General features: G+C 53.3%; 2 protein-coding genes and 1 non-coding gene across 4 annotated transcripts; 2 read left to right on the top strand and 1 right to left on the bottom strand.

Annotated features, from left to right (window-relative positions):
- Positions 1 to 23: 23 nt before the first annotated feature.
- ASPHD1 (aspartate beta-hydroxylase domain containing 1) lies at positions 24 to 3,359 on the bottom strand. The gene is made up of 3 exons (XM_036412954.2): positions 2,440 to 3,359; positions 938 to 1,051; positions 24 to 288 (listed from the first exon to the last, which is right to left on the bottom strand). The coding sequence occupies exons 1-3, from the start codon at positions 3,308 to 3,310 to the stop codon at positions 179 to 181; spliced, it is 1,095 nt and encodes a 364-aa protein (XP_036268847.1). The 5' UTR covers positions 3,311 to 3,359; the 3' UTR covers positions 24 to 178.
- Positions 548 to 670, top strand: LOC118704957. The gene has a single exon (XR_004983557.1). It is a non-coding gene; the product is annotated as a U6atac minor spliceosomal RNA (small nuclear RNA).
- Positions 3,360 to 4,918: 1,559 nt separating the features above from the next.
- SEZ6L2 (seizure related 6 homolog like 2) lies at positions 4,919 to 25,759 on the top strand. 2 transcript variants are annotated; one of them, XM_036412897.2, is made up of 18 exons: positions 4,919 to 5,341; positions 6,237 to 6,368; positions 7,040 to 7,339; positions 7,652 to 7,791; positions 8,079 to 8,280; positions 14,470 to 14,655; positions 15,977 to 16,145; positions 16,827 to 16,990; positions 18,588 to 18,788; positions 19,221 to 19,359; positions 19,952 to 20,148; positions 20,256 to 20,450; positions 23,299 to 23,490; positions 23,573 to 23,764; positions 24,261 to 24,299; positions 24,478 to 24,595; positions 24,697 to 24,793; positions 25,215 to 25,759. In XM_036412897.2, exons 1-18 carry the CDS (start codon positions 5,263 to 5,265, stop codon positions 25,242 to 25,244), a joined length of 2,772 nt encoding a protein of 923 aa, XP_036268790.1. In that variant the 5' UTR covers positions 4,919 to 5,262; the 3' UTR covers positions 25,245 to 25,759. The 2 variants fall into 2 exon arrangements, with proteins under 2 accessions (XP_036268790.1, XP_036268791.1); XM_036412898.2 differs by lacking the exon at positions 24,261 to 24,299.
- Positions 25,760 to 26,291: the final 532 nt, after the last annotated feature.

Genomic DNA, 26,291 nt, shown 5'->3' with positions numbered 1-26,291 from the left:
TGGGAAGAAAGTAGTCAGGAGTGAAAAGAGAATTTAAGATCTGTATTTCGATGTTTCACTAGCAAGTTCCCACCCTCAGCCCCACCCCACCTCCTGCATCGGAGAGGAGATCCTGGCTACGCAGCCACCCCTGAGTGCACATCTCTCCAGCCCAGGTGTCCGAGGGCAGCGCCTTCCTTCAAGGGTCTGGTGCAAAGACAAAGTCGAGGGCCTGGCGCTCAGCTCCAGCCACGTTGGGATGCCAAAGGTCCACGATGAAGACCACTCGAGGGCCATCTTCAGGGGAGCCTAGGGCACATGGGAATAGAGGCAGGAGAGTAGCTGACATTAAGTACTTAAAGGCCAGAGCGCTCACCAAGTCATCAGAAACGCAAACACTTTGTAAGTAAATGCCAATGCCGGGCACTGCTCATTATGCGCATCAACTGTTAATCACAAGCAGACCCTGAGCTAGCCCCATGGCCATCCCTATTTTACACAAAGCAACAGGCACAAGGAGGTTAAATGAGTTGCCAGAGTTCATGCAGCTAGTATGAGCCAGAGGTATGTGCTGTATGAAAGGAGAGAAGGTTAGCACTCCCCTTGACAAGGGTGGAGGAGGCCCTCGGGCCTGACAACATGCCTGTAAAGATGTCACCACCTACTTGGTGGCATCTAACCATGTAGGTGCCAGAGGAGCACAGGAACCCAGATACAGGCCCAGAGTCTTGTGCTATTAATGTACATTGCACCCACATTAGTTTATTTAATCCTTCAGTCACCTGAACAGAGCAGTTTCCCCATTTCACAGGTGACTGGAAATTATGACTTGTTCAAAGTTATGCAGCTAGAAAATGGTGGTACTGGAATAGCAAGCCAGTGGGCTGAGTCTGCAGCCTCTCATCCGTTCCCCTTCACTTAGTCCCTCATCCCTTCTAGCAGAATGGGACCCCATTACCGTTATGAGCCACTGTGTGCAGGAAGGAGTCATCCACCAGTAGACAGTGCCCCTCAGCCCAGCACTGGGGCTCGCCTCCAACCACCAGCTCACAGCCCAGGGGGATCTTCAGACCTGTGGGAAAGACCCAGCATCCAGCATTCCAGCCTCTACGGGAGGAGCCATCCCATTCAGGCCAAAAGCAGACTAAGGGTCTGAAGCACCAGATTCTGTGGCGGTTCCTCTTGCTCTCTGGAAGGTGACTGGAATATAATAATAAAACACCTAGAGGCCCAATGCACGAAAATTCATGCAAGAATAGGCCTTTTTCCCCTATCTGCGGCACCAGCTTCCCTGTAGCACCCGGGAACTGGGCTGGCTTCCCTCGGGCCCCCCACAGATACCCAGGGCCCTGCTGGCTTCCCTTGGACCCCAGCTTCATCAGGAAGGACATCTGGAAGATACCTGATCTAATTAGCATATTATCTTTTTATTAATATAAACACTGGCTGAAAGAAGTACTGGGAGATAAGGGAAATGCAGTGCAAAGCACAATCGGTTCCGTTTTAGAGAGAAGGAAAGGCTTCCTGGAAGAAATGGCATCTCCTCCCGGGCTTCCTGACAATTTAACTCAAGAACCTGTTGTGTGCTGGGCCTTCCCTCCTGTGAGATAAAACTAATGGCTTCATCCTTGCCCAGGACCACACAGTAGAGTACTGTGAGAAAACTGAGCAGCCACTTCAAATGATGAATAAGAAGACATCCCAGAGGAGGTGTGGTAACATTGAAAATATGAGTCCTAAAGACTAAGTGCGAGTTTTCCAGGAGGTGATAAAATTATAGAGGTAAAGACATTTTAGGTTAAGGGTACAGCGTGAATATGGTATCTGCCAGGGTTAGCCAGAAGGCCTTTATTTTTGAAAGCATGATGGGAGAAAAGGCAAGGAAGGGAACAGATGGGAGGTGAGGAGAGAAAGGATCTAGACTTGATTCTGAAGTGAGTGTGGTTCCAAGTGGAGGATACACCCATCTGGTAGCACAATAAGATCATGGAATTAAATAACCAGAAACTTTTCCTTTCCATTTTCTCAGTCTTTAAAACACCAAAAAGAGCATCTCACGTTTGGTGCTACCATGACATTAACACCCTACTAACATTGCTCCCTTCTAAATGAAGAGAGTATAGGATTGCATCCTAGAGAGAGAAGTATTTATCCAAAATTTGGGAAGCCTTTTTTGAAGTTTAAATTTGCTTTTATGGTTACTTTCTATTTAGAACAAATAATAATGATTATCATTGTTTATAAACATTCCTTTTAAGTAAAACAAAATATGGGGAAGTCCATATGAAGAAACATAGTTCAGGTGGTAAATGACTATGGCAAAGCTTATGAAGATAGTCTGCCGAGGGCAGCAGTTATAGTGGAAGATTTCTGAGAAGAGGCATGAGCAGAACCACAGTGTAGAAAGCTCTGGTGGCAGAGGAGAAGCAAGGAGGTTGTCTGCAGGCATCATCTACTTACCCAGATGGCATCTGACCCGGGCATTGGTGGGCCCACAGCGGCCTTCCAGCCGGGCCCCCGGAAGAAGGACAGAAAAGCCAGCATTGCCGAAGGAGTTGGCACTCATGAAGCTCCGCAGCCCTCTCAGAGCCCGATAGGCCCCAGGGCACCGGCGGCAGTTGTTGGGCTGGCACCGGCCTGCTTGGTACAGCAGGAGCTGGTAGCACCCGGGAGCCAGTGGTGGGGACCAGCCCCGAGGCAGAGGGGTAGTTCCTGAGAAATCCCAGCTCACAGCCCCAAAGTCCCGCAAAATAGCAGGGAAGCTGCTTTCCAGGAGCTCCACATCATGTCGCTGGGCATCCCGGGGCACAAAGGGCACAGAGGGCAAGTTTGGCAAGAAAAGCAGGCCTGGGCGCTGAATGCCTAGGACCCCTGGCCCTCCCCCAGGGCCTGGGCCACCCTGAGCTGCCCGCCTTACCCTACCCATCCCTGCCCAGGAGTAGCGCCTGGCGTAGGCCCGAAGGCGGCGGCTCACTAGACCTTCTGCCCTGGGTCCTTCCCCAGGCTCCCCAGAGCACCCTGGGCTCGGCCTGCCAACCTCAGAGCAGCCCCCAGGCCCACCCCTGACACCCCCAGCCTGACTCCCAGCTGCCAGGGCCTGCAGGTCCTGGGAGCCTAAGTAGTAGCAGTACCAGAGGAAAAGGGAAGTGAGGGCTCCGAGCAGCAGGGTGAAGGCTGAGGAGACCAGGGGCAAAGGCCACGTGGACATGATGGGCAGGGAGGCCATGGCCAAGAGGCCTGGGGCATCTTCCAGACCCCAGTTCCCCTGCCCCCCCAGTTCTTCCTCCATGGCTACTCCCTGGTTCCCTCCGGGGCTGTTTCCCTTCCACATTTCCACTCTGTTCTCCCTCCTTCTGAAGTCTTTTCTCCACCTTTTATTCCCCCTTATGTACCTTTAACCCTTTTCCCTTCCTTTTCTTCTGCCTCTCTCCCCACTCTCTTACCTCTCCTTTCTCCTTCTGGCACTTTCCTCTCTCAGCCTCCACCTCTCCTTTCCCCACCTTCCGTCTCCCCCTCTCCTTCCTTCTCTCCTCCCTCCACCCCCACCCTCCGCCCCTTTCCTTCTGGCTTCCCTGGACAGCAGTTCCTACCCCAGCTGGACCCGCAGCCCTGAGGACCGGAACCTGCAACCAGTCGTCCTCCGTCCTCCGCAGTGGCTTCTCTCCTCTCCCCCCCTCTCTCCTCTAGCCCTCTAATCTCCTTCCACCCGGCCGGCGGTTCTCTCCCTCTCGCTCTCGCTCTCTCGCTCTTTCTCCCCTACTCGCTCCTTCCTTGGCGCTCACACATCCTGACGTCATTCCTCCCTACAGCGGTCTGCTCAGCTTAGTTACCCCAGCCCTGCCCAGTGGCAGCGGCAACTCAGCCAGCGGGGAGGGGGGAGGGGGTCGTCGCCCTATTTCCCCCTCCCCGGACCCCGCAGGGGCGCCACGTGCGGCGCCAGGAGGCAAGTTGCCAACCTCCAGCCACCCCGCAATGCGTACAGGAGGGGCGGGGCCAGGGCGGGAAGAGCCAAGGGGTGGGGCGAGCACGCGGACTGCGGACCGGACGCCGTGGCCTGTCCTTGGGCCTGCAGAACCCTGGACCATCTGCCCGTGACTCCGCCTCCCCTTCGCTTTCGCGGGAGCCAGCCCCGGGGGCAGCCTGATTGATGGCGAAGGCGGCTCAGCCAATGCCCACGGCGCTGGGGGCGGGCCCGCTCCGGCGCGGCCGGGAGAGCTGTCCGCGCTCTGGTGGTGCTGAAAAAACGCTTCAGAGGCGTGTGCGAGGCCAGCAATGAAAAATGAAAGTGGAAGCCCCTGCCAGCTGGCCGGGCTCATGTTGCATGTTGTATGGTAAGATGAAGGGTCTCTCCTCTCCAAAAAACCAGCCTTGTTACCCTCTTAGGCTTCTCACAAGTGCGGAAACTTGCCATTCTCCGAGAGGAGGAAGGGGAAAGCCCATTGCACATGAGCTTCTGTAGAAAGAAAGGGGAAGTCCATGGTGAGGGTCTGGATAAGGGTTGGGGGCATATTGGGAGCTGAGCAGCTTTGCCGCCCCTCGGCACCCTGGGAAGAGGAGATTCAGATTCCAGATGCTGCTGTAACAGGGAGAAGGGTCCATAATTACTGCAGGAACCACATGGTTTCCCTTGCCTCCCCTAGGGGCCGCGGGAGTGAGGATTACGCTCCTGGCTCCTATGGTCCCTCCTTCCTCCATCTGCACTTCCTCCTCCCTCCCGCCCCCCAATAAATCCCAGGCCCCTCCCTTCGCCCGTCCCCAGGATCTGACGTGGACTCGACACCTTTCTCAGCTTCTCCCTCCCGCAGCTCTAGTGCCGAGCTTTCGGCTCTCTAGGTTCCGCAACCCCCTCTCCTCCCCGCCAAGCCTCTCTAGAGCTCCCAGTAGACCCTCAACCCCACCCCAGGCCCCTCACACGCTGTCTTGCCTTTTCCCAGCTGGATCACACTTTGGGAGCCAGCCAGCGTGGTGGACCCAGGAGCCAGAGCAGGAGGGTAACCCAGGAGGCCCGGTCCTTTGGCCCTCTCGGCTCCACCCCCTGCAGCCGGAGCCGCGCCCCCTCTCCCTCAGATCCCGGAGCAGAGAACAGAGGAGATTGGGCAGAGGCTTGGGCTCCAGGCGACCCCCAGCCCAATTCTGCGCCTCCATCCCAAGGGGTAGAGAAATTGTCTTCCTTGTTAACTGCCAGGAAGAAAAAAAAAATAAAAGGAAAAACAGAGACAGAAGAAAGGTGACAGCTAGATTATTTAAGAGAGGCGCAGAGAAGAGAAATCAGTGTGAGTCGCCATGGGGACTCCCAAGGCCCAGCATCAACCGCCTCCCCAGCTGCTGTTCCTAATTCTGCTGAGCTGCCCCTGGATTCAGGGTAAGGACATGGGATGGTGGGGGTGGGCCCATGAAAGCTCCCAGGGGGGCCCTTTACCCTCCTTTCCCGGAACACCCTGGTCTCCCAAAGCTCCTGAGGCGGGGGAGGGACACAGCTGATGGAAAGGGACTCACTAGGGCTTTCTAGTTTGTACCTGGAGCCCCTAACCCCACTGTAGAAGGGGGAGGGGATGAGTGAGGGTAGCTTTTAGCAGCATCTCAAGGGTTACATACAGGAAGAAGGGCTGGGAAAGTTGGGGGGCTGTCTGTGGAGGCGGCAGAACACGCAGAGTACCTGAGTAGGAGATGGAGATGCTGGGAGGGATGCCAGGCACTGCACACACACTGTTCTTGGATGTATGGACAAAGACAGATGAGCAGAGGCACTGCTCGGAGGCCAGATTTTCAGTCCCCACTCTGCCCCTCAGCGAGACCAGGGAGCGACCACAGAGAATGGGGAGAGGGGAGAGGGGAGAGGGGAGATGAGAGAGAGAGAACGTACACTACACTGCAGAGATAGAAATCCAGAGAGAAAGCTGGGTACTGCGGAAGCAAGGGCTGGGAGGTGCTGTCAGACCAGCAGATCAGGAGACCACTGAGGTGAAAATGAAGGCAGCACCACCCCCCTTCTCCACCCGGCTGGCATGTCCAGGGTTCATTGGAGCCAAGGTGCTCGCCCAAGGCCCACACAGCCTGGGGGGAAACATGGAGGAGAAGGTGGGAGATTGTGAGGGGCACCTGGGAGCCTCTCCTTCCATCTTAGCTCTCAGCTCAGCCTGGGACCCTGTGAGCTCCTGCAGGACCAGCTGAGGAGGGGGGAATAACTCCAGAAAAGATGTTTCTGATGAATTGAGGAGTGTGGGCAGTGGAAAGGCTCATATGGCTTCATCTCTCAGGTCTGCCCGTGAAAGAGGAGGAGGCACTGCTGGAGCCTGGAAGCGAGACCCCCACGGTAGCCTCGGAGGCCCTGGCCGAGCTGCTCCATGGGGCCCTGCTGAGGAGGGGCCCAGACATGGGCTACCTGCCAGGTGAGGCTCCCAGAGTGGCAGGAGTAGTACAGAGGCAGAGGGAGAGACATTCCCTCAAGGAATTGGGGAACCAAGCCATTAAAATTCAGAGGGAGATAGAGGGTGATGGTCAGAGAGAGTCAAAACTGAGCAAAGACAGAGAAATAGAATGGTCAAGAGATAGAAAAACAAATAATCAGAAAAAGACAGATGGAAAATCTGAGAACTAGAATCAGAAAAATGGTGGGAGAAAGAAAAAAAAAAGAGAGAGAGAGAAAGAAATACAGAGATTAGTAAACCTAGAATCATAAAATCAGAGAGTGATAAGAATACTAATCAGAGAAATAAAAAGAGTTCCAGAGAGAGCAAGACAGAGGAAAGAGAAAGCGGTAGCTAGGAGAGGAACCAGATCTGAATGGGGAGGAGAGAGAGAGGCTCAAGGAGACATCAGAGTAGAAGGATCTGGTCCAGATGTGAACAGTGGAAGAGAAAGGGGAGAGGGTGTCAGGCTGTAGAAGCCTTGGGAGGAGGTGGGGAATTGGGGTGAGAAAAATAGCAGTGGAGGTTCTGCACCTTGTAGGGGAGATCTTTTGGGTTCAGTGGGGAACCCCGAGTTTCCCTCAGCTCTCTGTCCCACTCAAGACCCACCAATTTGCTCTTCCTGTGCCCTGACTTCCCTTGCACTGTCCCAGGATCTGATCCAGACCCCACGCTAGCCACCCCTCCAGCCGGCCAGACTCTTGCAGCACCCTCTTTGCCTCGGGCCACTGAGCCAGGGACAGGGCCTCTGACAACAGCCGTAACCCCTAAGGAGGGTAGGGGGACAGGCCCCACCGCGCCGGAGCTGCTGACCCCGCCCCCAGGAACTACAGCCCCACCCCTTTCTGGTCCTGCCTCCCCAGGCCCGCCCCTTGGGCCTGAGGGAGGAGAGGAGGAGACCACGACCACCATCATCACCACAACAACCGTCACCACCACGGTGACCAGCCCAGGTGAGGCGACTGAAAGGAAATGGAGTAGTGTGCAGTGGAGGAGGATATGAATAGGAGAGAGGCTGCAGGGAAGGCGTGCAGGAAGGGATCTGGGTACAGACAGAAGAAGAGTTTCTGCTTAATAATATGTGCCCATCCCATGTACCTTCTATGTTTTATCCATGTTACAGTTGGGGGAAGGGGATTCTGGGCACGGGGGGAGAGGAGCTTTGGAACGTGAGGGAGAAGAGAGATGGGGGCCCCCAGTGTTGCATGAATGGGAGGGCAAGAACACAGGGATTTGTTCGACTCCAGCCACTTCTATCTTTTTAGTTTTATGTAATAACAACATCTCCGAAGGTGAAGGGCATATTGAGTCTCCAGATTTAGGGAGCAGCACCAGCCGTACCTTGGGTCTCCTGAACTGTACCTACAGCATCCATGTCTACCCTGGCTATGGCATTGAGATCCAGGTAAGTGCATGTAATTGTGACACCTCCGAGCCCTTTCCTCTGGGTCCTAGGGTGTGCTCAGGTTTGACCTAAGAGCCAGGGAACCTGTTTCCTAACACAAATGGGCCTGCTTTCTGACGGTCAAGATAACACCTGGTGTTCTACAACCGGGCCAATGTCACCGCGGTGTTTGGGCTGCCACATACAGGGGAAAAGGAAAGCAATCGGGGTGGGGTGGGGTGGGGGCACTTCTGGGGTTTTCCACTCTGGTTGTCTTACCCTGGTGAGTCTGGGTCTGGCTTCTGTAGGTGCAGACGCTGAACCTGTCTCAGGAGGAGGAACTCTTGGTGCTGGCTGGTGGGGGAGACACAGGCCTGGCCCCACGACTCCTGGCCAACTCCTCAATGCTGGGAGAAGGACAGGTCCTTCGGAGCCCAACCAACCGGCTGCTCCTGCAATTCCAGAGTCCTCGAGTCCCAAGGGGCGGTGGCTTCAGGATCCATTATCAGGGTAAGGGTCCCTGGTTGGATGTCCAGGGGCTACACTGGCACAAGGACATCCCTAGGAGACTTCCAGGCACAGGGCAATGTCAGGGACCTTTCCTCCTGACTAGCACCCTGGGGGCAGAACTCTCAGAGGAGACCTGGGCACAGTTATTTCACACACTTACAGACCTATGTCTGAGTGTGCATGCATCCCAGTGACAGCTCATCCATTCACTCAGCAAATGCTTAGCTAGTTCCCACTTCATATTGGCCCCAAGTTAGCCTTGGGGAGAGGAATGAACAGGCCACGTATAAATCTGACTTTAAGGAACTCAGAATCTAGGTAGGAAGATGGACAAGTAATCAGGATGATTATAATTCAGTGAGCTCAGGACCCTTATCCCTATGGTGGAGGAATACAGGCAAAAGGAGCAAATACCAAAGGGACCTAAATTTCTCCTGTGGAATATAGGGACTCCTTCTTGGAGGAGATGATGGTTAAGCTGAGACCTAAAAGATTAGTTAGCTAGGGAAAGGGAAGGAGGGAACACAAGAGGAAGGAAGGCAGATGTCAAGATGGATGGAAAAGCACACTCCAAAACCCAGAGAGGAGAGAAAATGTGAGCCCCTGGAAGAGTTGAAGGAAGTCATCATGGGAAGTAGAATTGTCACAGCTTTGTGATCTAGGACAAGTTACTTAACTTTTCATTGCCTCATCTGAAAAATGGGAATTATAATGCCTACCTTGTGATATTGTTAAGATGATCAAATGAGTTAATACATGCCAAGTGCTTAAAATAGCAGCTGGTACACAGTGAGAGCTAAAAATGCCAGTCATTGCTATTACAGTACAAGCACAGAGAGGAGAGGGGGGAGAAATAAGCTAAGATACCAAACCAGGAAGTAGGTTGGATTGGGTTCATGCTCTTATCAGCATCAATGAGGAGATCATACTCTTCCAGCAAGCGGGGGGAGTGGGGGGATATTTTGAAGTATTTAAAGCAGGATAATGACAGCCTCAGATTTGAGACCTAGAAAGATCTTGCTTGCTTCTGGGGCAGGGAAGGGGAATATGTTTGTGCATGACTGCATTCACGAGCATCTCCCCACAGACAACCTACACACGTGTATATCCACACTCGCCTGTGTGTACAGGGAACCTTTCCACAATGCATACATGTGTGCAAAGGGCCCAGCCACTGTCCCATTCCACACACTGTTGCCTCTCAAAAAAGCCTTCCTGTGCTCCTCAGAGACAAGGAAACTGGGTTAAGTCAATGTCCTTTTCACATCACCTCATGGCCTTGCCTGCCCCTTTGTTAGCTTTGCTGACCCCATATCCCTTTCCCAGGGCACACACACAACTTATACCCCCACTTCATACCCTCTCAGCCTTTCCTGAGGCTTCCATTGGGGGCCTGCTCCAGGGATTCCTATGGACCCGGCGCCAGACCTATTCGTGGAGAGACCAGTGCACTGAGGGACATAAAATTGGTAGTCAGGGCCATATATAGTTGTTGAGGAGCAAGAGCATGCCTTGAGGGCCTAGGGCAGAGGGTTGGACTTCAGATATTACAGAATGTCCCTCTGCTGCCTCCTTTAAGCAGCCACTTCTCTGGGGCATTGAAAATAGGACTCTAGGCTAAGTAGAACATTTGGGGAAGCAGGGTTATTTCACAAATTGGCCTTCTTTACCTACCTCTGTCTTCCCTGCTTTACAGCTTCTCCAGGCACCTTTGGGACCAAAACCCTGTTTAAGTCCTTCCAAATGTGCCCTGGCTGGGGCCTCTGGTCCAGCGTGGCCTCATTAGCTTCTCTGACAGACCAAAGTCTCCATCACCCCTCACCCCAAGCCCAACAACTGTTGTTTCATTTGCTTCCCACAGCAACCCTGGGGGTGGCCATTGCCAACTCGGATTATGTGGTTTGCCCAGTCACCTGCAAATTCATTGCAGAGTCAGAATTCCAAGTCCCTGACTCCCAGTTGTTCATTAATTTTGGCTGGTGAGAGGCAGGTGATTAACATTTTCTGAACACTTTTTATATGCTGGCTGCTTTGCATGTTTGTTTGTTTGTTTCACTTAAAGGCCAATCTTTATTGATAATGATCATTATTGCCATTTATAGGTTAGAGGCCTTGGAGACGAAGTTGCCTGATGAAGGTCATACAGCTAATAAGTTATGGAGCTAGACCTGGCACTCAGATCTGCCTGTCTCCAAAACCAGTGCTCTGCACTGTCACATTGCTGCTTGGCTGCACCAATTGATCAGCTAGGCCAGGCCCCTCCCCCCATTTTTTTTTAAATGAATCTTTATTGTTCAGATTATTACAATTGTTCCTCTCCCACCATCCCCCATAGCTCCCCTCCACCCAGTTCCCACTCCACAGTCAGCCCTTACCCTCCCCGCACTGTCCTCATCCATAGGTTTACAATTTTTGTCCAGTCTCTTCCCACACCCCTCACATCTCTTTCCCCCCTCCCGAGAATTGTCAGTCCACTCCCTTTCTATGCCCCTGATTCTATTATATTCACAGTTTATTCTGTTCATCAGATATTTTATTCACTTGATTTTTAGGTTCACTTATTGATAGATATGTATTTGTTGTTCATAATTTTTATCTTTACCTTTTCTCCTTCTTCCTCTTCTTAAAGAATACCTTTCAGCATTTCGTATAATACTGTTTTGGCGGTGATGAACTCCTTTAGCTTTTTATTATCTATGCAGCTCTTTATCTGACCAATTCTGAATGATAGCTTTGCTGGGTAGAGGAATCTTGGTTGTAGGTTCTTGTTATTCATCACTTTGAATATTTTTTCACCTCTCCTGTCTGGCCTGCATAGTTTTTGTTAAGAAATCAACTGACAATCGTATGGGTGCTCCCTTGTAGGTAACTGTTTTTCTCTTGCTGCTTTTAAGATTCTCTCTTTGTCTTTTGCTCTTGGCATTTTAATTATGATGTGTCTTGATGTGGTCCTTTTTGGATTTCTTTTGTTTGGTGTTCTCTGTACATCCTGGACTTGTAAGTCTATTTCTTTCACCAGGTGGGGGAAGTTTTCTGACATCATTTCTTCAAATAGGTTTTCAGCATCTTGTACTCTCTCTTCTTCTGGAACCCCCATAATTCTGATGTTGGTATGCTTGAAGTTGTCCCAGAGGCTCCTTACACTATATTCACATTATTGGATTCTTTTTGCTTTTAGCTTTTCCAGTTGGGTGTTTTTTACTTCTTTGTATTTTAAGTCTTTGACTTGATTCTTGCGATCCTCTAGTCTGCTGTTGGATCTCTGTATATTATTTTTTATTTCAATCAGTGTATGCTTAATTGATAGTTGGCCCTTTTTCATATCCTCGAGGGTCTCGCTAAATTTATCAGCCTTTTCTAGAAAATTCTTGAAAAACTTTATAACTGTGTTTTTGAACTCTATATCTAGTCATTTGCTTTCCTCCATTTATTTCATTTGTGACCTGTTTCTTTGTCTCTGCATTTTGGCTGCTTCCCTGAGTTGATAGAGTGGCTTTGTGTGCTAGGTGTCTTATAGGGCTCAGTGGCTCAGCCTCCCTAGTTACCTGAGATGGACACTCTTGGTGCTCCCCTATGTGGGCTATGTGCAAAGTCTTGTTGTAGTTAAGCCTTGATTGTTGTTGGTATCACTAGGAGGAATTGACCTCCAGGCAAATTGGCTATAAGAAACAGCTGTGTCTATGCTGGGAGAACTTCTGTGCTGGAGACACCCTCATGAGACAAGACTTGCAAAAGCCTTCTGTCCTCAGCTTGGATGAAATGGAGTCTCAGGGTGGAGCAGACAGCAATGGCTTCCCATCAGCCCTGCCCTACGAGGTCCCGGGTCTCAGTGTACTGTGGTAATCACTGCAAGCACCTCTGAGAGAAAGCTGCCCTCGAGTTTCACCTGCTGCCAACAGTCCAGTTTCTTCCCGAATGAGTCTGGGTCCCCAAAGTCTCACTCAGAAGTAGAGTTCAGAGCTGTCAGGAGCTTTTGTCTCCCTCCCACTTGAGAAAGCCAGCAGAGTACTCAGTTAGCCTGCCCTCTCCGTGCATGCCTCAGTGCCTCTGCCTTCTGCAGCTCCTTGGAGTCTCAATGTGCTTTTCTCTTTCCTTCTAATTGTAGAATTTCCTCCCATCCAGCCTTTCTGTGGTTCTGGATGATGTTCGTTTTGTCTTTTAGTTGTAGTTTTGAAATTGTTGTGCGAGGCAGCAGCTTAGGTGCTGCCATCTTGGTTTCTCCTAGGCCAGGCTTTTAGAAAACAAAATAAATAAGGCTTGATTCAATCTCTTAATGGCAGTAATCAGTGGTTAATGTGAGTATAAACTTACTAGAGGCCTAGTGCATTAAATTCGTGCAAAGTAGGGTCCCTAGTGGCTGCCGGCTGCCAGCTGTTGGCTGCCAGCCAGGGTCTTACTTCATTCCATGCCATCCCCTGGTGGTTATAGCAAGTGATCAAACTCCCAAGGGGACACTTTGCATATTAGGCTTTTATATAGAGAGATATGTGTGGGACTGTGTATAGGCAAGAGAGCAACCAACTCTGCTGGGGAGAGAAAGGGTCAGGAAGCCTCCCTGAAAGAGATGCTACATCAGTTATTCCTTGAAAGATTAGAAAAAGAGAGGGCCTTGCAGATAGGGGAAATAGTGTAAAAAAAAACATGGAGGTAAGACCATAAGGAGTCACAACCTACACTAGGTAGGATACACAGGTCATAGGTGATGAAAATTGGAGGTGGATGTGCTGGGAAAGACCCTGCTGTGGGGCTTAAATGTCAATCTAAAGTACTGAGACCTAAAAATAAATAAACAAACAAACAAACAAATAAAGTACTGAGACTTGATTCTGTTGGTCCTAGAGAGCCATCACAGAGGCTGACATTTATTCAAATCAATGTTTCCTAGAAAGTAGTTCTTATGTCTGTCTATCTCAGTAGTCTGTAGATTCCCAAAGTAAGGCCTGAATCTTTTCATCTCTTTCTCCTCAGGACCCCACCAAGGAACTACTTGTTGAATTTTTAATATAGGGAGAGACCAGGTCTCTTACAGAATCACTGAGGGCTAGAGAGTGAGAAAAAGCAAAGAACTAGGCAAGCTGGTAGCTCCCAAGCCCTCTGCTAATGGTAGTCTTCCCCTCCTACAAGACCCAGCTTTGATGTATTTCTTCCAAGAAGCCCTTCTCAATGAGCTATCAGCCCTTCTGCCTGGTCTGAAATAGACACACAGAGCTCTGTCAAGATCAAGTTTAGAGTCCATAATTTGCTACCAAGTCACGTTCTATTTCTTTGCTTTATCTCATATGATTCTACAAGAATTGCAGGAGGCTTTTAAAAAAGAATTCAAGCAATAAATTTAAATAGAATAAATAAGAAAAAAATGGTACCAGGTAATGTTTATTGAAGTTGAGAAAATAGAATGTGGGCAAGCCTTTGTTGCCAGGGATAAGCCATAATATGGTTCTGAGCTTCCTAGTGGCCAGGGCAGAGAGAGAGAGAGAGAGAGAGAGAGAGAGAGAGAGAGAGAGAGATTACATAGATCTCACAACAAGAAAGAAAAAGACAAAAACAGTTCTTTAATGAAAGCAAAGCTTTCCCTAGCTTTCACTTACACTGGGAGATTCATTTAGAGAGCAGTGAGTATGCATTTAATGGTAAAATAGTCAAAGCTTCTAGAGGAGTCTCATTGGTTCCCCTGGGTGAAAGCTGAGGGCATAATACCATAGCGTACCTCAGTGCAAGTCCACTGTGTGTGTAGAGGGAAGAAATGCTCCAACACACTTAATAACTTGAATCCTCATTGGCTGCATCTGGAAAATAGGTCACAGTGTTTCTCTGACTACCTCTAAAGTGCTGTGTGAACTCACTTTGGAAGGTGAACAAGCTCTGCAAATATGTTATTTGTTATTATTAGAGCTGGATGGCGTTCAGAGTGGTCAATCGATTTGCCTGGGGTCACATAGCAAAAGAATTCTGGGATCCAGAATTTCTTTGAGTCTCAGGTACCTTATCTATGAAGTAAAGGCCAAAGTGGGTAAATTACAAAGATTAGAGGAGGTGAGAGATGTTGAAATGAGCGCTTCATGAGACAGTGTGCCCATGTGAAGCCAGTTTGTGCCCCCAGGGGGTCTTGGAAAGAGGGGAGGAAGTGCTGGGGCACTGGGAGGGTGACACGGGAAAATGAACCCCCCTTCTCCCTGCTCTCCTGTCCAGCCTACCTTCTGAGCTGCGGCTTCCCTTCCCGGCCGGCCCATGGGGATGTGAGTGTGACCGATCTGCATCCTGGGGGCTCGGCCACCTTTCACTGTGATTCAGGCTACCAGCTGCATGGGGAAGAGACCCTCGTCTGCCTCAATAGCACCCGGCCAGCCTGGAGCGGTGAACCCCCCAGTTGCATGGGTGAGTCTCCTGCCACAATAGGGGGAGGGGGCTTCTGTCCTGGGAACCTCACTGGAAGGGTCCTCTCTCGGGGGTCTCCATCTTTGGGGACTATCCATCTTGAAGGGGTTTGGACTCTGAAGAGTAGCTATCCTGGGCCTCCATCTGGAGCCCTTTACACTGAGGTCTCTGTCCTTGGAGTCTCCATCGTTGGTGGGGGGTCTCCATCTGGGAATGTTCTGGAAAGGTTTCCATATTGGGAGTTACCATCCTCGAGGTCCCTTCTTTGGGAGGCTGCTCATCCTAGAAGACACCATTCTTGGGGTGGAAGGGTGGAGTCTCAAACTGTGGGAGGGTCTCTGTCCTGAAGAGTCTTCATCCTGGGGTCCCCACGTGAAGATTTTCCATCTGAGGACTTAAATTAGGGGGACCCCCCATGGTTGCCCATCCCAGCATGTCCACAGCTGGGGAATCTTCATTTTGGTGGAATCACTATCCTGGGGCTGTTCACTCTGGGTTTTCTTTTCTTTTTTAAAAATATTTTTCTTTATTGATCTCAGAGAGGAAGGGAGAGGGAGAGAAAGAGACAGAAACATCAATGATGAGAATCATTGATCGGCTGCCACGTGCACACACACACACACACACACACACACACACACACACACACACACACCCCACTGGGGATCAAGCCCACAACCCAGGCATGTGCCCTTGACCAGAATCGAACCTGGGATCCCTCCGACACTCTATTCACTGAGCCAAACCGGCCAGGGCTCCCTCTGGGTTTTCTTATTCCAGGTCTGGGTGCCGACCGTATTTTCCGGCGTATAAGACGACCCCTAATTTTATAGTTAAAACATAGGTTTAGGCCTATATTCGCTGTATAAGACTACCCCCCACTTCCGAGGCAACACCAGTTCTTTTTTTAATAGACCGCCTCTCTGACTCTGGCCAATCTGAGCAGGCTTTTTACTAGAACACAGTGTAGCTTCGGGTACAGAACATGTATAATTTGCATGCATAAAAAGCCTGCTTGGATTGGCTGAGTCAGAGAGGTGGTCTATTTAAAAAAAAAGAACTGGTGTTGCCTCGGGAGTGGGGGGTAGTCTTATACAGCGAATATAGGCCTAAACCTATGTTTTAACTGTAAAATTAGGGGGTCGTCTTATACGCCGGAAAATACGGTACCTGGGCAGTACCCCGGAAAAGGTCCTGTCCTCTGGGGTGGGCGTGCAGAGCAGAGGCCATGCTGAGGCCAGGTCTCAGGCAAAGGTATGGATGCAACAGCTCTGAAGATGGGAGGACAAATCACCTTAACCTGCCCCTCCTCTGCCCACAGCATCCTGCGGCGGCACCATCCACAACGCCACACTGGGCCGCATCGTGTCACCTGAGCCCGGGGGAGCTGCAGGGCCCAACCTCACCTGCCGCTGGGTCATCGAAGCAGCTGAGGGACGCCGGCTGCACCTGCATTTCGAGAGGGTCTCGCTGGATGAGGACAATGACCGGTGAGGGTCTGGGCCTCGGGTCAGAGTCCCACCTCAGGGGAACAGGGAAGCTGCAGTGGGAGACGGACAAACCGTGGGTGGATCCTAGTTGGGATCTGTGTCAAACACAGGTCAGTCATTTTTCTTAGACAGCTTAGCTGTGGAAACTTAGATGAATCTCTTAGCCTCTCTGGGCCAGTTTCCTTGTTGGCAGAATGGAGATAATACCTCTCTCCCAAGTTTTCTGTGCGGATAAATGCATTAAGATATGAAACGTGCTTAGAATGGTGCCCAGCACACAGTAAGCACCAGATATGTGTTTGCCATGGTGGTCGGCATCATATTATTTACCTAACAAACCGGCACCCCAGCTCTGCCCAGTCGTTGCTATGTGACGTCAGGCAGGCACCTTAATCTTCCCGGGTCTCCATTTCCTCATCTATAAAACGGGAGGTAATAATAATAATAGTATCCGACTCAAGGTTTCCCGTGAGCATTAAACATGATAAAATATGTCAAGGCTTAGCTAAGTACATGGCATATAATTAATGTTTGAAAACAATAGCTATGAAAATTAGTAAGGCGCTCCAGTGGCGCGGTCGGTTAGCACGCGGTACTTATAAGAAAATAAGAAGAGCAGGTAAGAGATGGAGCAGTTTCTGAGGGGAAACCGAGCTCCCGGCCGCCCTCTGTCCACTGCAGGTTGATGGTGCGTTCAGGGGGCAGTCCCCTGTCCCCGGTGATCTATGACTCTGACATGGATGATGTCCCTGAGCGGGGCCTCATCAGTGACGCCCAGTCCCTCTATGTAGAGCTGCTTTCAGAGACACCTGCCAATCCCCTGCTGCTAAGCCTCCGGTTTGAAGGTAACTGTCCCCCCCCAGACCCCAACCCTTTCCCTTCCCCTCTTCCCGATGCCCACACACGGTCCCGAGCATGTGCCCTATCCCTGCTCATCTCTGTTTGGATTTCTGAAACCTGACTTGCCTTCCCACCCCAAAACTATATGGACCTCTTCTGATTTCATGAGGTAGTCTTTTCTATTTAAGCTTCATATATGGCTGGATCCAGGTACACAGCCAAGAGACCAGTTACCTTAACCTCTCAGTTCTTTCCTCTGCGTTGGCTTCATTCTCCAACACTCAGTTTGTGGTGAACCCAGCAGTGCCAAATTAGCATGTGACCAACTTAGTAACTCTATCAAAAAGAGAGAAAGCATACCACTTTCCCAAGGGCTTCAGCAAAAAATGCCAGGAAATGTTCTGATGGCCTGGCTTAGGTCATATGCCTATGCCGAGCCGATCACCGTGGCTAGGGGCAGATCCACATCACGAGGCCATCCCTCCTTGGTCCCAACTGAACCTGCTGGACTGGAAGTGGGAGAGGCATGTGTGCCAAAATGCTGGACAGGTAGAAACGAGGTCAGTTATCATGGGACAGGGGGCATTTGAGCTGGGCCTTACAGATAGAGATAATTTTAAAAGAGAGAAATTGGGTGGAATGTTTCAGGTGGAAGGAACAGGGTGAGCAGTGGTAAAGAGGTAGAGAGAGGCATCTTTGGGAAACAGAATTTCAGTGTGGCTCTAGCAGAGGATTTGTGCAAAGAGTAGCAGGAGAGACACAAAGAGAGTGAAATGCCCAGAAATGAAATGAATCAAAAGAGAAATGGAATTGGCTCTGGGCCCTAATGGATGTGTAGGATTTGGCCATGATACCTTATAAGGTTAAGTAACTGTGAAATAAACAGTGAATCTACAGAATAAATTGCATGTTATATTCTGGGAGTGCAAAGAGAACGCGTAGGTGCGAGGCCAGCCCCCACAGCTGTGGGCCGCTGCTGTCTTGAGCTCAGAGTCCAGCTCTGTATCATAGGCAGCTGAATCTGAGCTCACAGAGTTTTGCAGCCAAGGTATGATCAGGTGGGGGAAAACGACAACGCTCTACAAGTGTTCATTTTTGCTGACCTAGTCCAAAGTCAAAACTTAGCGTTTGTGTTAGCTGCATTTTGGGTTCCAGCCCCAGCATGGATAACCGGGGATTATCAGAACCCAACAGGTATTTTTGAGAAGAGAACACACCTGCGTGAGCCAGTGTTCCTAAGGCCTGCTCCTCGCTCCTCTCCTTTTCCAGAGGCAAGTGCTTCTGGCCAGTAATCAAGCATCCTGGGTTTCAGACTTGGTTCTGCCTCTGCCCTACTGTGTGACCTTGGGCAAGTGGTGTTTTTGTCTGTGGGCCTTTGTGGAATGGTGGCTAGGATGTGACTAGCCCTGGGGCTTCCCTCCAGAGGCCGGGAGGTGACATAAATGTACGAGCGAGGAGGGTTGGGGTTTTAGGGAAACTGGAGAGTGAAAGCTAAGTCCAAAGGCATTCTATTGAGTGGCCAAACAACACTTGAATTCAGCCCGTCTGAGACCCCCTGAGGCCTGTCCTAATGCTTAGTTTGTGTGATTGACTCTCCCTTAGCCTTTGAGGAAGACCGCTGCTTCGCCCCCTTCCTGGCGCACGGCAATGTCACCACCACCGACCCCGAGTACCGCCCAGGGGCACTGGCTACCTTCTCGTGCCTCCCGGGATATGCCTTGGAGCCCCCGGGCCCCCCCAATGCTATCGAGTGTGTGGACCCCACAGAACCCCACTGGAATGACTCCGAGCCAGCCTGTAAGGGTGAGCCTTCCGTGTCCCCAGGAAGACCTTCTGTCTACAGAGGACCCCCTGAGCTGGGAGTCCCAGGAAGGCCATTTACAGACACCTGCATATCCAAACCTAATAAACGCAGGCCGTGGGTAATCTCCGTCCCTTCCAGGGACATAGTTTTCATAAATAATTGGTGGGCTTGTTACAGAATTCAGGAGTCACAACCCAAATGTCTCAACAGCTAGAAGTGGAGTTGGGCTAAGTGGAGGGCTGGATGGAGAGTGGGCAGGGTTAAGAGCAGGGCTGGGGATTGGATACAGCAGGACGAGGGTGGCAAGAAAATACGGGAGGCAGGGAACCCGTGAGGCGGTCTGCTGCGTACAGTTGGGCGTGGTGAGGATTGTGCTGAAATGGAGACTGCGTGCCCACCCGGGTCCTGATTTGACACCCTTTCTACCCCAGCCATGTGCGGAGGGGAGCTGTCAGAGCCAGCTGGTGTGGTCCTCTCTCCAGACTGGCCCCAGAGCTACAGCCCCAGCCAGGACTGCGTGTGGGGCCTACACGTCCAGGAAGAGAAGCGCATCTTGCTCCAAGTTGAGATGTATGTTTGGGTGCCGCAGAGGATGCGGTGGGTGTGGGCTCAGCAAACTGGTATGACAACACACCAGCCTGCACCCCCAGGCTGACTGGGTGAATGTGTGGTCTGATGAACGAGGAGACTAACGGCTCCTGATGGGGTGTGGGTTGACAGGCAGACTGGGGTACAAATCACTAGTCAGCCAGTCTTGGACAGGGAAGTGGGGTGAATGGGCCTTCCCCCGGGCTGTGGTGGAAAAGGGCATCCTCTCTGGTGTCTCCCCCTGGGGCTGTCGCTGAGGCCACCCCGGAGCAGATTTCCAGGGACCCAGGCCCAAGTTGTTGCAGCAACAGCAGAACTAAAGTGGGTGTGGGGAGGGTGCAGTGAGCTGACTTGATATGAGGTAGTTAATGGGACTGGACAGAACCGGAAGTGGCCGTGGCCAAAAGCCCCTCAGGCGGGGCCTACAGTTGGGCGGGATGATCCAGAGCACGAGGACCCACAGCCCTAGTGGAACCTGGAGACTAGCGTAGAGAAGCCCAGAATTGGCCCAAACTGAGGAGGCCAGATGGATGGGATGTAGTCCAGCCTCTATATCTGGCCCTACTCCCTGCAGCCTGAATGTGCGCGAAGGGGACATGCTGACACTGTTCGACGGGGACGGTCCCAGCGCCCGAGTCCTGGCCCAGCTGCGGGGACCCCAGCCGCGTCGCCGCCTCCTCTCCTCTGGGCCCGACCTCACGCTGCAGTTCCAGGCGCCGCCCGGGCCCCCCAACCCGGGCCTGGGCCAGGGTTTCGTGTTGCACTTCAAAGGTACCAGGGTCCCAAGATGGGCGGGGTTCCAGCAGGAGCGAGGCCCCCGAGGCTGGACCGGGGCCCCGAGTGGCAGGGCGGCCTCTAAGCTCCTGTCTCCCCAGCAGAGGTCCCCCGGAACGACACGTGCCCTGAGCTGCCGCCCCCGGAGTGGGGCTGGAGGACGGCTTCCCACGGGGACCTGATCCGGGGCACCGTGCTCACCTACCAGTGCGAACCTGGCTATGAGCTGCTGGGCTCCGACATCCTCACCTGCCAGTGGGACCTGTCCTGGAGCGCCGCCCCGCCCGCCTGCCAGAAGAGTGAGCTGGACCGCCCCCCGCCCCCCGCCCCGCCGCCCCGGCCCCGCCCCGCCTCCCTCCTCCCCCCCCCCCGGCCCCGCCCCGCCTCCCCGGACCCGCCCCGCCCCCCCGGACCCGCCCCGCCTCCCCGGACCCGCCTCCCCCGGACCCGCCCCTCCTCCCCGGACCCGCCCCGCCTCTCCCCTCCCCCCCCCCCGGCTCCACCCCGCCTCTCCTGGCCCCGCCCCCAGGCCCCACCCCGCCTCCCAGGCCCCGCCCCGGCCCCGCCCCGCCCCCGGCCCCGCCCCGCCTTCCTCCTCCCCCCCCGGCTCCACCCCGTCTCTCCCGGCCCCGCCCCCCGGCTCCGCCCCGGCTCCCCCCGCACCGCCTCCCCGGCCCAGCCCCGCCTCCCCCCCTCGGCTCCGCCCCGCCTCCCCCCCCCCCTGCCCTGCCTCCCGGGCTCCGCCCCGCCCTCCTGTGTCTCACTGCTCCGCTTGGCCCCGCCCACTTCCCTCTGTACCCCGCCTCCGTCCTTTGTCCCCACCCAGTCTGGTTCCGTCCCTTCTCTCTGGGCCCCGCGCGGCATCTTTCTCAGGCTTCGCCCTATGCCTTTTGGGTTCCACTCATTTGCTTCTCGGTGCCCGAAACTGTTCCCTCTGGACCTCAATCTCATCCTCTCGGGGCTGCATCCCGCTCTCTGGCACTGCTCTGCTCTCTGACCCCGTTCTCTCTGGGCCCTGTCTCCTCTTTCTACTCCCACCCCCACCCTGGATCCGCCCCGTCAGGGCTTGTCCTGCTCTAGGTCCTGCGCCAGTGTCTCGGTCCCCAACCTCTGCCATTGCAGGGAGTCACTCTGCCGGGACCTAGGCAGGCACTGAAGCCCCATGCTGGATTTGGGCTGGGGTTACACAGAGAGGTTGGGGTCCCTCCCTATCCTGATGGAGTTCACAGTCTGAGAGAGGGACAGCTGGTTAAACAACTCAGGAGATTACAGAGTGGTAACCACTAGCACTTAACAACCCTGAGCCAGGCTTCTCAACGGTGAAGTAGGAATAGGGGTTGTGAAGAGCAAATGAAGTTTTTCACACAGAGCCTGTGCATGGAACAGTAAGTGAGTGTGTGAGTGTGACGAGGGCTGTAGGAAAGGGGTGGGTTATTTGTCCCAGGGAAGAGGCAGGACAGTTCACAGAGAGGTGATATTTAAAGGAGCTGGGACCAGGCTGTGGCTCCGTCGGCTGAGCATTGTTCCATGAACCTCATTGATTCCTGGTCAGGGCACAGGCCCGGTTGTGGACTTGATCCTGTGGACAGGGGCATGCAGGGGGCACTTAAATGATGTTTCCATCTCTCTCCCTCTCTTTAAAAAAAAAACAATAAAAACATATTTTAAAAAATACACTTTAAAAATAAATATAGGAGCTGGGAGCTTTTATCTTTTAGAAGAGCAAAAAGAGGTGGCACTGTGCCACTTTCTCCCAGTGTGGCAGCCCGTTATGAGGATAAAAACTGTGGGTCTTCTGCCTGGCCCTGGGGGGCACTGGTGGGACCAGTGAGCATAAGCTTCAGGAGGCCAGATTCGGATTGGACACAAGTCCAGTTGCCACAGCTTCCCCTATCTGGGAGGATTCATAGGATGGCCAGTCTAGAACCCAGGCAGGACAGAAAAGGAGGGAGGCAGGTCCAGAGCGAGGAGGCCTAGCCCAGCTGCTCCAGGCTCAAGAGGGAGCCTGCCCGAAGAGGCACAATGAGCCCGAGACCCGACTCTCTGCATTGCAGCCCAGTGCTCCTCGGCTGTGCCCTGAGCGGCCCAGCTCTCCATTCCCTGAGTGACTCCGATCACGTGACTGCCCTGAGCCTCGGGCCCGGGCAAACGACAGTGATCTTGACCTCTCAGGACCATCAGAGTATATATCAAGTCTTGGTTGTTGTTGCTGAATCCTGACTGGAGGATATTTTTCCATTGATTTCTCAGACAGTGGAAGGGGAAGGGAGGGGGAGGAGAAGTATTGATGTAAGAGACATATTGACCAGTTGCCTCCCACACTTGCCCCGGCTGGGAAGTGAATCGAACCCGAGAGCCTCTGGTCCTCGGGCCCACGCTCTAACTCCTGAGAAACACAGGCCAGCCTGAGGGTTTCTCCTGGGTTTGTTTTTAAAATAATCAGAGTATATATCATGTTTGTAAACATTTAGCACAAGTCTGTATGTAAGAAATGGCTGCGATTATGACTCTTCCACAAGTTGTAAACTCCACACCCTCAGGGGCCAGCCGGCTCTGTCAGTGAGCGGGGATGGGGGAAGCTGGGATGGAGGAGCAGGAGGCAGCTGTTCTGCCGATGAGCTGCCGTGCAGGGCTGACGCTGCGGGGACTCAGCTGCTATGCTCAGTACAGTGGTTAAATATTAACATTTTATCCTGGGATGGGGGCCTACGTTGCCCCAATCACTGTGTTCCCCCCCAAAAAAAAACAACAACAACAAACAAATATAAAATGCATTGAATTATAAGTTTTTCCAACTACCACTCCCTTCATTCTGAGGAAATAGTGGCAAGTAGGGGGTTCAGGCATCTCTAGCTCTAAGCTTCTGGGAGGTCTTTTTTTTTTTTATAATATATTTTATTGATTTTTCACAGAGAGGAAGAGAGAGGGATAGTTAGAAACATTGATGAGAGAGAATCATCAATCAGCTGCCTCTTGCACACCCCCTACTGGGGATGTGCTGGCAACCAAGGTACATGCCCTTGACCGGAATTGAACCTGGGATCTTTCAGTCCCCAGGGCGAAGCTCTATCCACTGAGCCAAACCGGTTTCAGCTGGGATGTCTTTTAAGGCACTGGCTCCCCTTGACTCTGCCCTCTTGCCAACAGTCATGACTTGTGCTGACCCCGGTGAGATCACCAACGGGCACCGCACCACCTCGGACGCTGGCTTCCCCGTTGGCTCCCACGTCCAGTACCGCTGCCTGCCGGGGTACAGCCTCGAGGGAGCAGCCGTCCTCACCTGCTACAGCCGGGACACGGGCACGCCCAAATGGAGCGACCGGGTCCCCAAGTGCGCCCGTGAGTCTGGGGCCCCTGGGAGGGCTGGCTGGGTGGCTCGCTCAGCACTGCCCCTGGCATGTGACTGGCGTGTTTCCCGCAGTGAAGTACGAGCCGTGCCTGAACCCCGGGGTGCCGGAGAACGGCTACCAGACACTGTACAAGCATCACTACCAGGCGGGCGAGTCTCTGCGCTTCTTCTGCTACGAGGGCTTCGAGCTCATCGGCGAGGTCACCATCACCTGTGTGCCCGGCCACCCCTCGCAGTGGACCAGCCAACCCCCACTCTGCAAAGGTGCCTGGGCAGGCCGGCCGGAGGGGGCGCAGCAGTGTTTGGGGAGTGACAGGGCTGAGAAAGTCAGGTAGCAAATGTGAGACAGTGATAGCCCTGCCGAGCCCCCGCTCTCCTCCCGTGGGCGCCCAGCCAGGAGTCCTGGGGAGTCACGGCCATGAAGTCATCCTAAGGGATGTAGCAGAAGGGGCTTGGATTTGGAAGTCCCTTGTCCTCTAGAAAGGTCTCAGTTTCCCTATTTTTGAAAATTCTATAGACCTGGATGGTTTAGACTTCCCAGGGTCAGGAACCCGGAATTGTAAGGGGTCTGCAGGGGGAGGAAGAAGGCCCTGCCCTGACTCCTCCTCCCCCTCCCCAACCAAGAGGAAGACAAAGCTTAGGTTAAGCCTCGGGCAGAGAACCAAGCTGTCCAGCCCAGCCCCACTGGGCTCCCGCCCTCCACCCAGCCTCCTTCCCTCCCTGGCTCAGACCCCGTCCCCTCCCCCTCCTCTCCCTGCAGTGGCCTATGAGGAGCTCCAGGACAACCGAAAACTGGAAGGTCAGTGAGGGCACAGGCGGAGACCCAGGCCTGGCTGAGTCGGGAGGGCAAGGCAGAGGCTGGGGGCAAGAGGCCAGGCCCCGGAGGGGTGAGGCCCAGGGTTCAGGGCCCAGGGCAGGAGGCTGGGAGAGCCCAGGGCTCAGCCCAGCCCCGGCTCAGTGACCTCTCCTCCCACCAGTGACCCAAACCACAGACCCATCAAGACAGCTGGAGGGCGGGAACCTCGCCTTGGCCATCCTGCTGCCCCTGGGCCTGGTCATCGTCCTCGGCTGTGGTGTTTACGTATACTACACCAAGTACGTGGCACTGAGGGAGCTGTGGCCGGGCACACCCTCCTGCCAGTGCGGGAGGCGGGGTAGGGGCTCCCCTCTCTCTAAGCCTCTCCATCTCCTCCCAGGCTGCAGGGAAAATCCCTCTTCGGCTTCTCGGGCTCCCATTCCTACAGCCCCATCACCGTGGAGTCGGATTTCAGCAATCCCCTGTATGAAGCTGGGGTGAGCCTCTCCCTGCCCCCGGAGAGCCACATTTCCCTGCTCCCCCAGGACCCAGAACCTTCTCTCATGGCCTCTGTAACATCTGTCTCGGGAATTTCACACTCAGCTGCCTACGAAGGCCATGCCGATGAACAAAGCAATCAGGAGGGAACGTAGGAGATGATGAGGTGTGCTCCATCTAGTCCATAGTGGAAACAGGCCCAATTGCCAGATTGTTCAAGACAATCCAGAAATTCAGATTCTTATGTGCTTTTAATAGGCTGTAGGATGAACCGAACTCATCCATTTCCATCCTGTGGCCCCCAAACCACCAATGTGACCTTAGCAGTCCAGGTTCTTCCCCTCCCCTGTGCTCAGACTCCCTCTCGCTGCCTCCTCCACCGCCATCCCCCTCTACAAATGACCCCCTCTCTGTCTCCAGGACACACGGGAGTATGAAGTTTCCATCTGAACCCCAAGGCGAAGGCTGCAGGACCCAGGACGTCCCTCCCTCCTCATCCTCGGCAGGGAGGGGTGCAGGCCTGGTCTCTGGCTCCTCTCCTTCCTGTTGTGTAAATAGCCTCCTGGTCCCACAAGGGGGCTCTGTTGGCCCTGGGGACCCCACAGTAAATAAACCAGCATCCTGTCACCCAAAACCTCTTCTCAGTTGCCAAATAAGGGGCCTGCCCCACCCTCCTGGCTTTGGATCCAGGCCTGGGAACCCAGCTCCACCACAACTCCTGGCGCCCCTCCAGCCCAGGCACCTCACGAGGACTGCCCCGGAGCGCCCTGTTCCCTTGGCCACGAAGGCTCTGCCCTTCCCCGACGCTCTGGCCCAGCCTAAGCCCTGGGCTTGGAAGGTCAGAGGATGAAGGGAGAGCTGGGACAAGACCCCTATGCCCTTCCCGCCATCTACTCAGCCCACAGCCTCTCTCCACCTTTGCTTCTGGATTTTTGTTTTTGAGCAATAAACAGAAAATCACCATTTGTAACTGGGCTGGTGGGGTGTGGGAAGGCGGGTCACTGAGCATTGGAAGTGGCGCTGGGGAAAGGGGAACAGTTGGGGTGAAGGGGGATTTAAGATTAGGCTCAGGGCAAGGTCAAGGGGTCAAGAACCTGGCTGTAGGGTCAGCCTTTGCGGAGGACCGACTGGGACAAGTCCCTTCTGGGCCTCAGCTTTCTCTCTACCGAGGCTTGTGTTTCCAGACTCTTCTCGCCAGGAGGGAGCTGACGGGAGTCCCATCTCCTCCCTCAACTCTGGCAGGAGACAAACAGGTGTCAATTTGTCTCATGTTTACCCCCCCGGCCCCCCCGCCAGGAATTTCTGTATCCAAATGTACTGTCTCCACCCACTCACCATTTTGGCACTTAAGCATATCTGCTATTACAGGTCTACCACGAAATGGTCATATTTACAGCGTGTCATAACCAGATAGCCTGTTTTGTATCCTGGGTCCATTTCTACTTTAATTTTTGACATTATAAGGAATCTATAGCCTGTTTGTCTAAAGAGTTTCTC

Source organism: Pipistrellus kuhlii, unplaced genomic scaffold, assembly GCF_014108245.1.
Source record: "Pipistrellus kuhlii isolate mPipKuh1 unplaced genomic scaffold, mPipKuh1.p scaffold_m20_p_48, whole genome shotgun sequence".
Classification (NCBI taxonomy): domain Eukaryota; kingdom Metazoa; phylum Chordata; class Mammalia; order Chiroptera; family Vespertilionidae; genus Pipistrellus; species Pipistrellus kuhlii.
The sequence above is the reverse complement of the archived record's forward strand: the minus strand, read 5'-3'. Positions and strand labels throughout refer to the sequence as shown.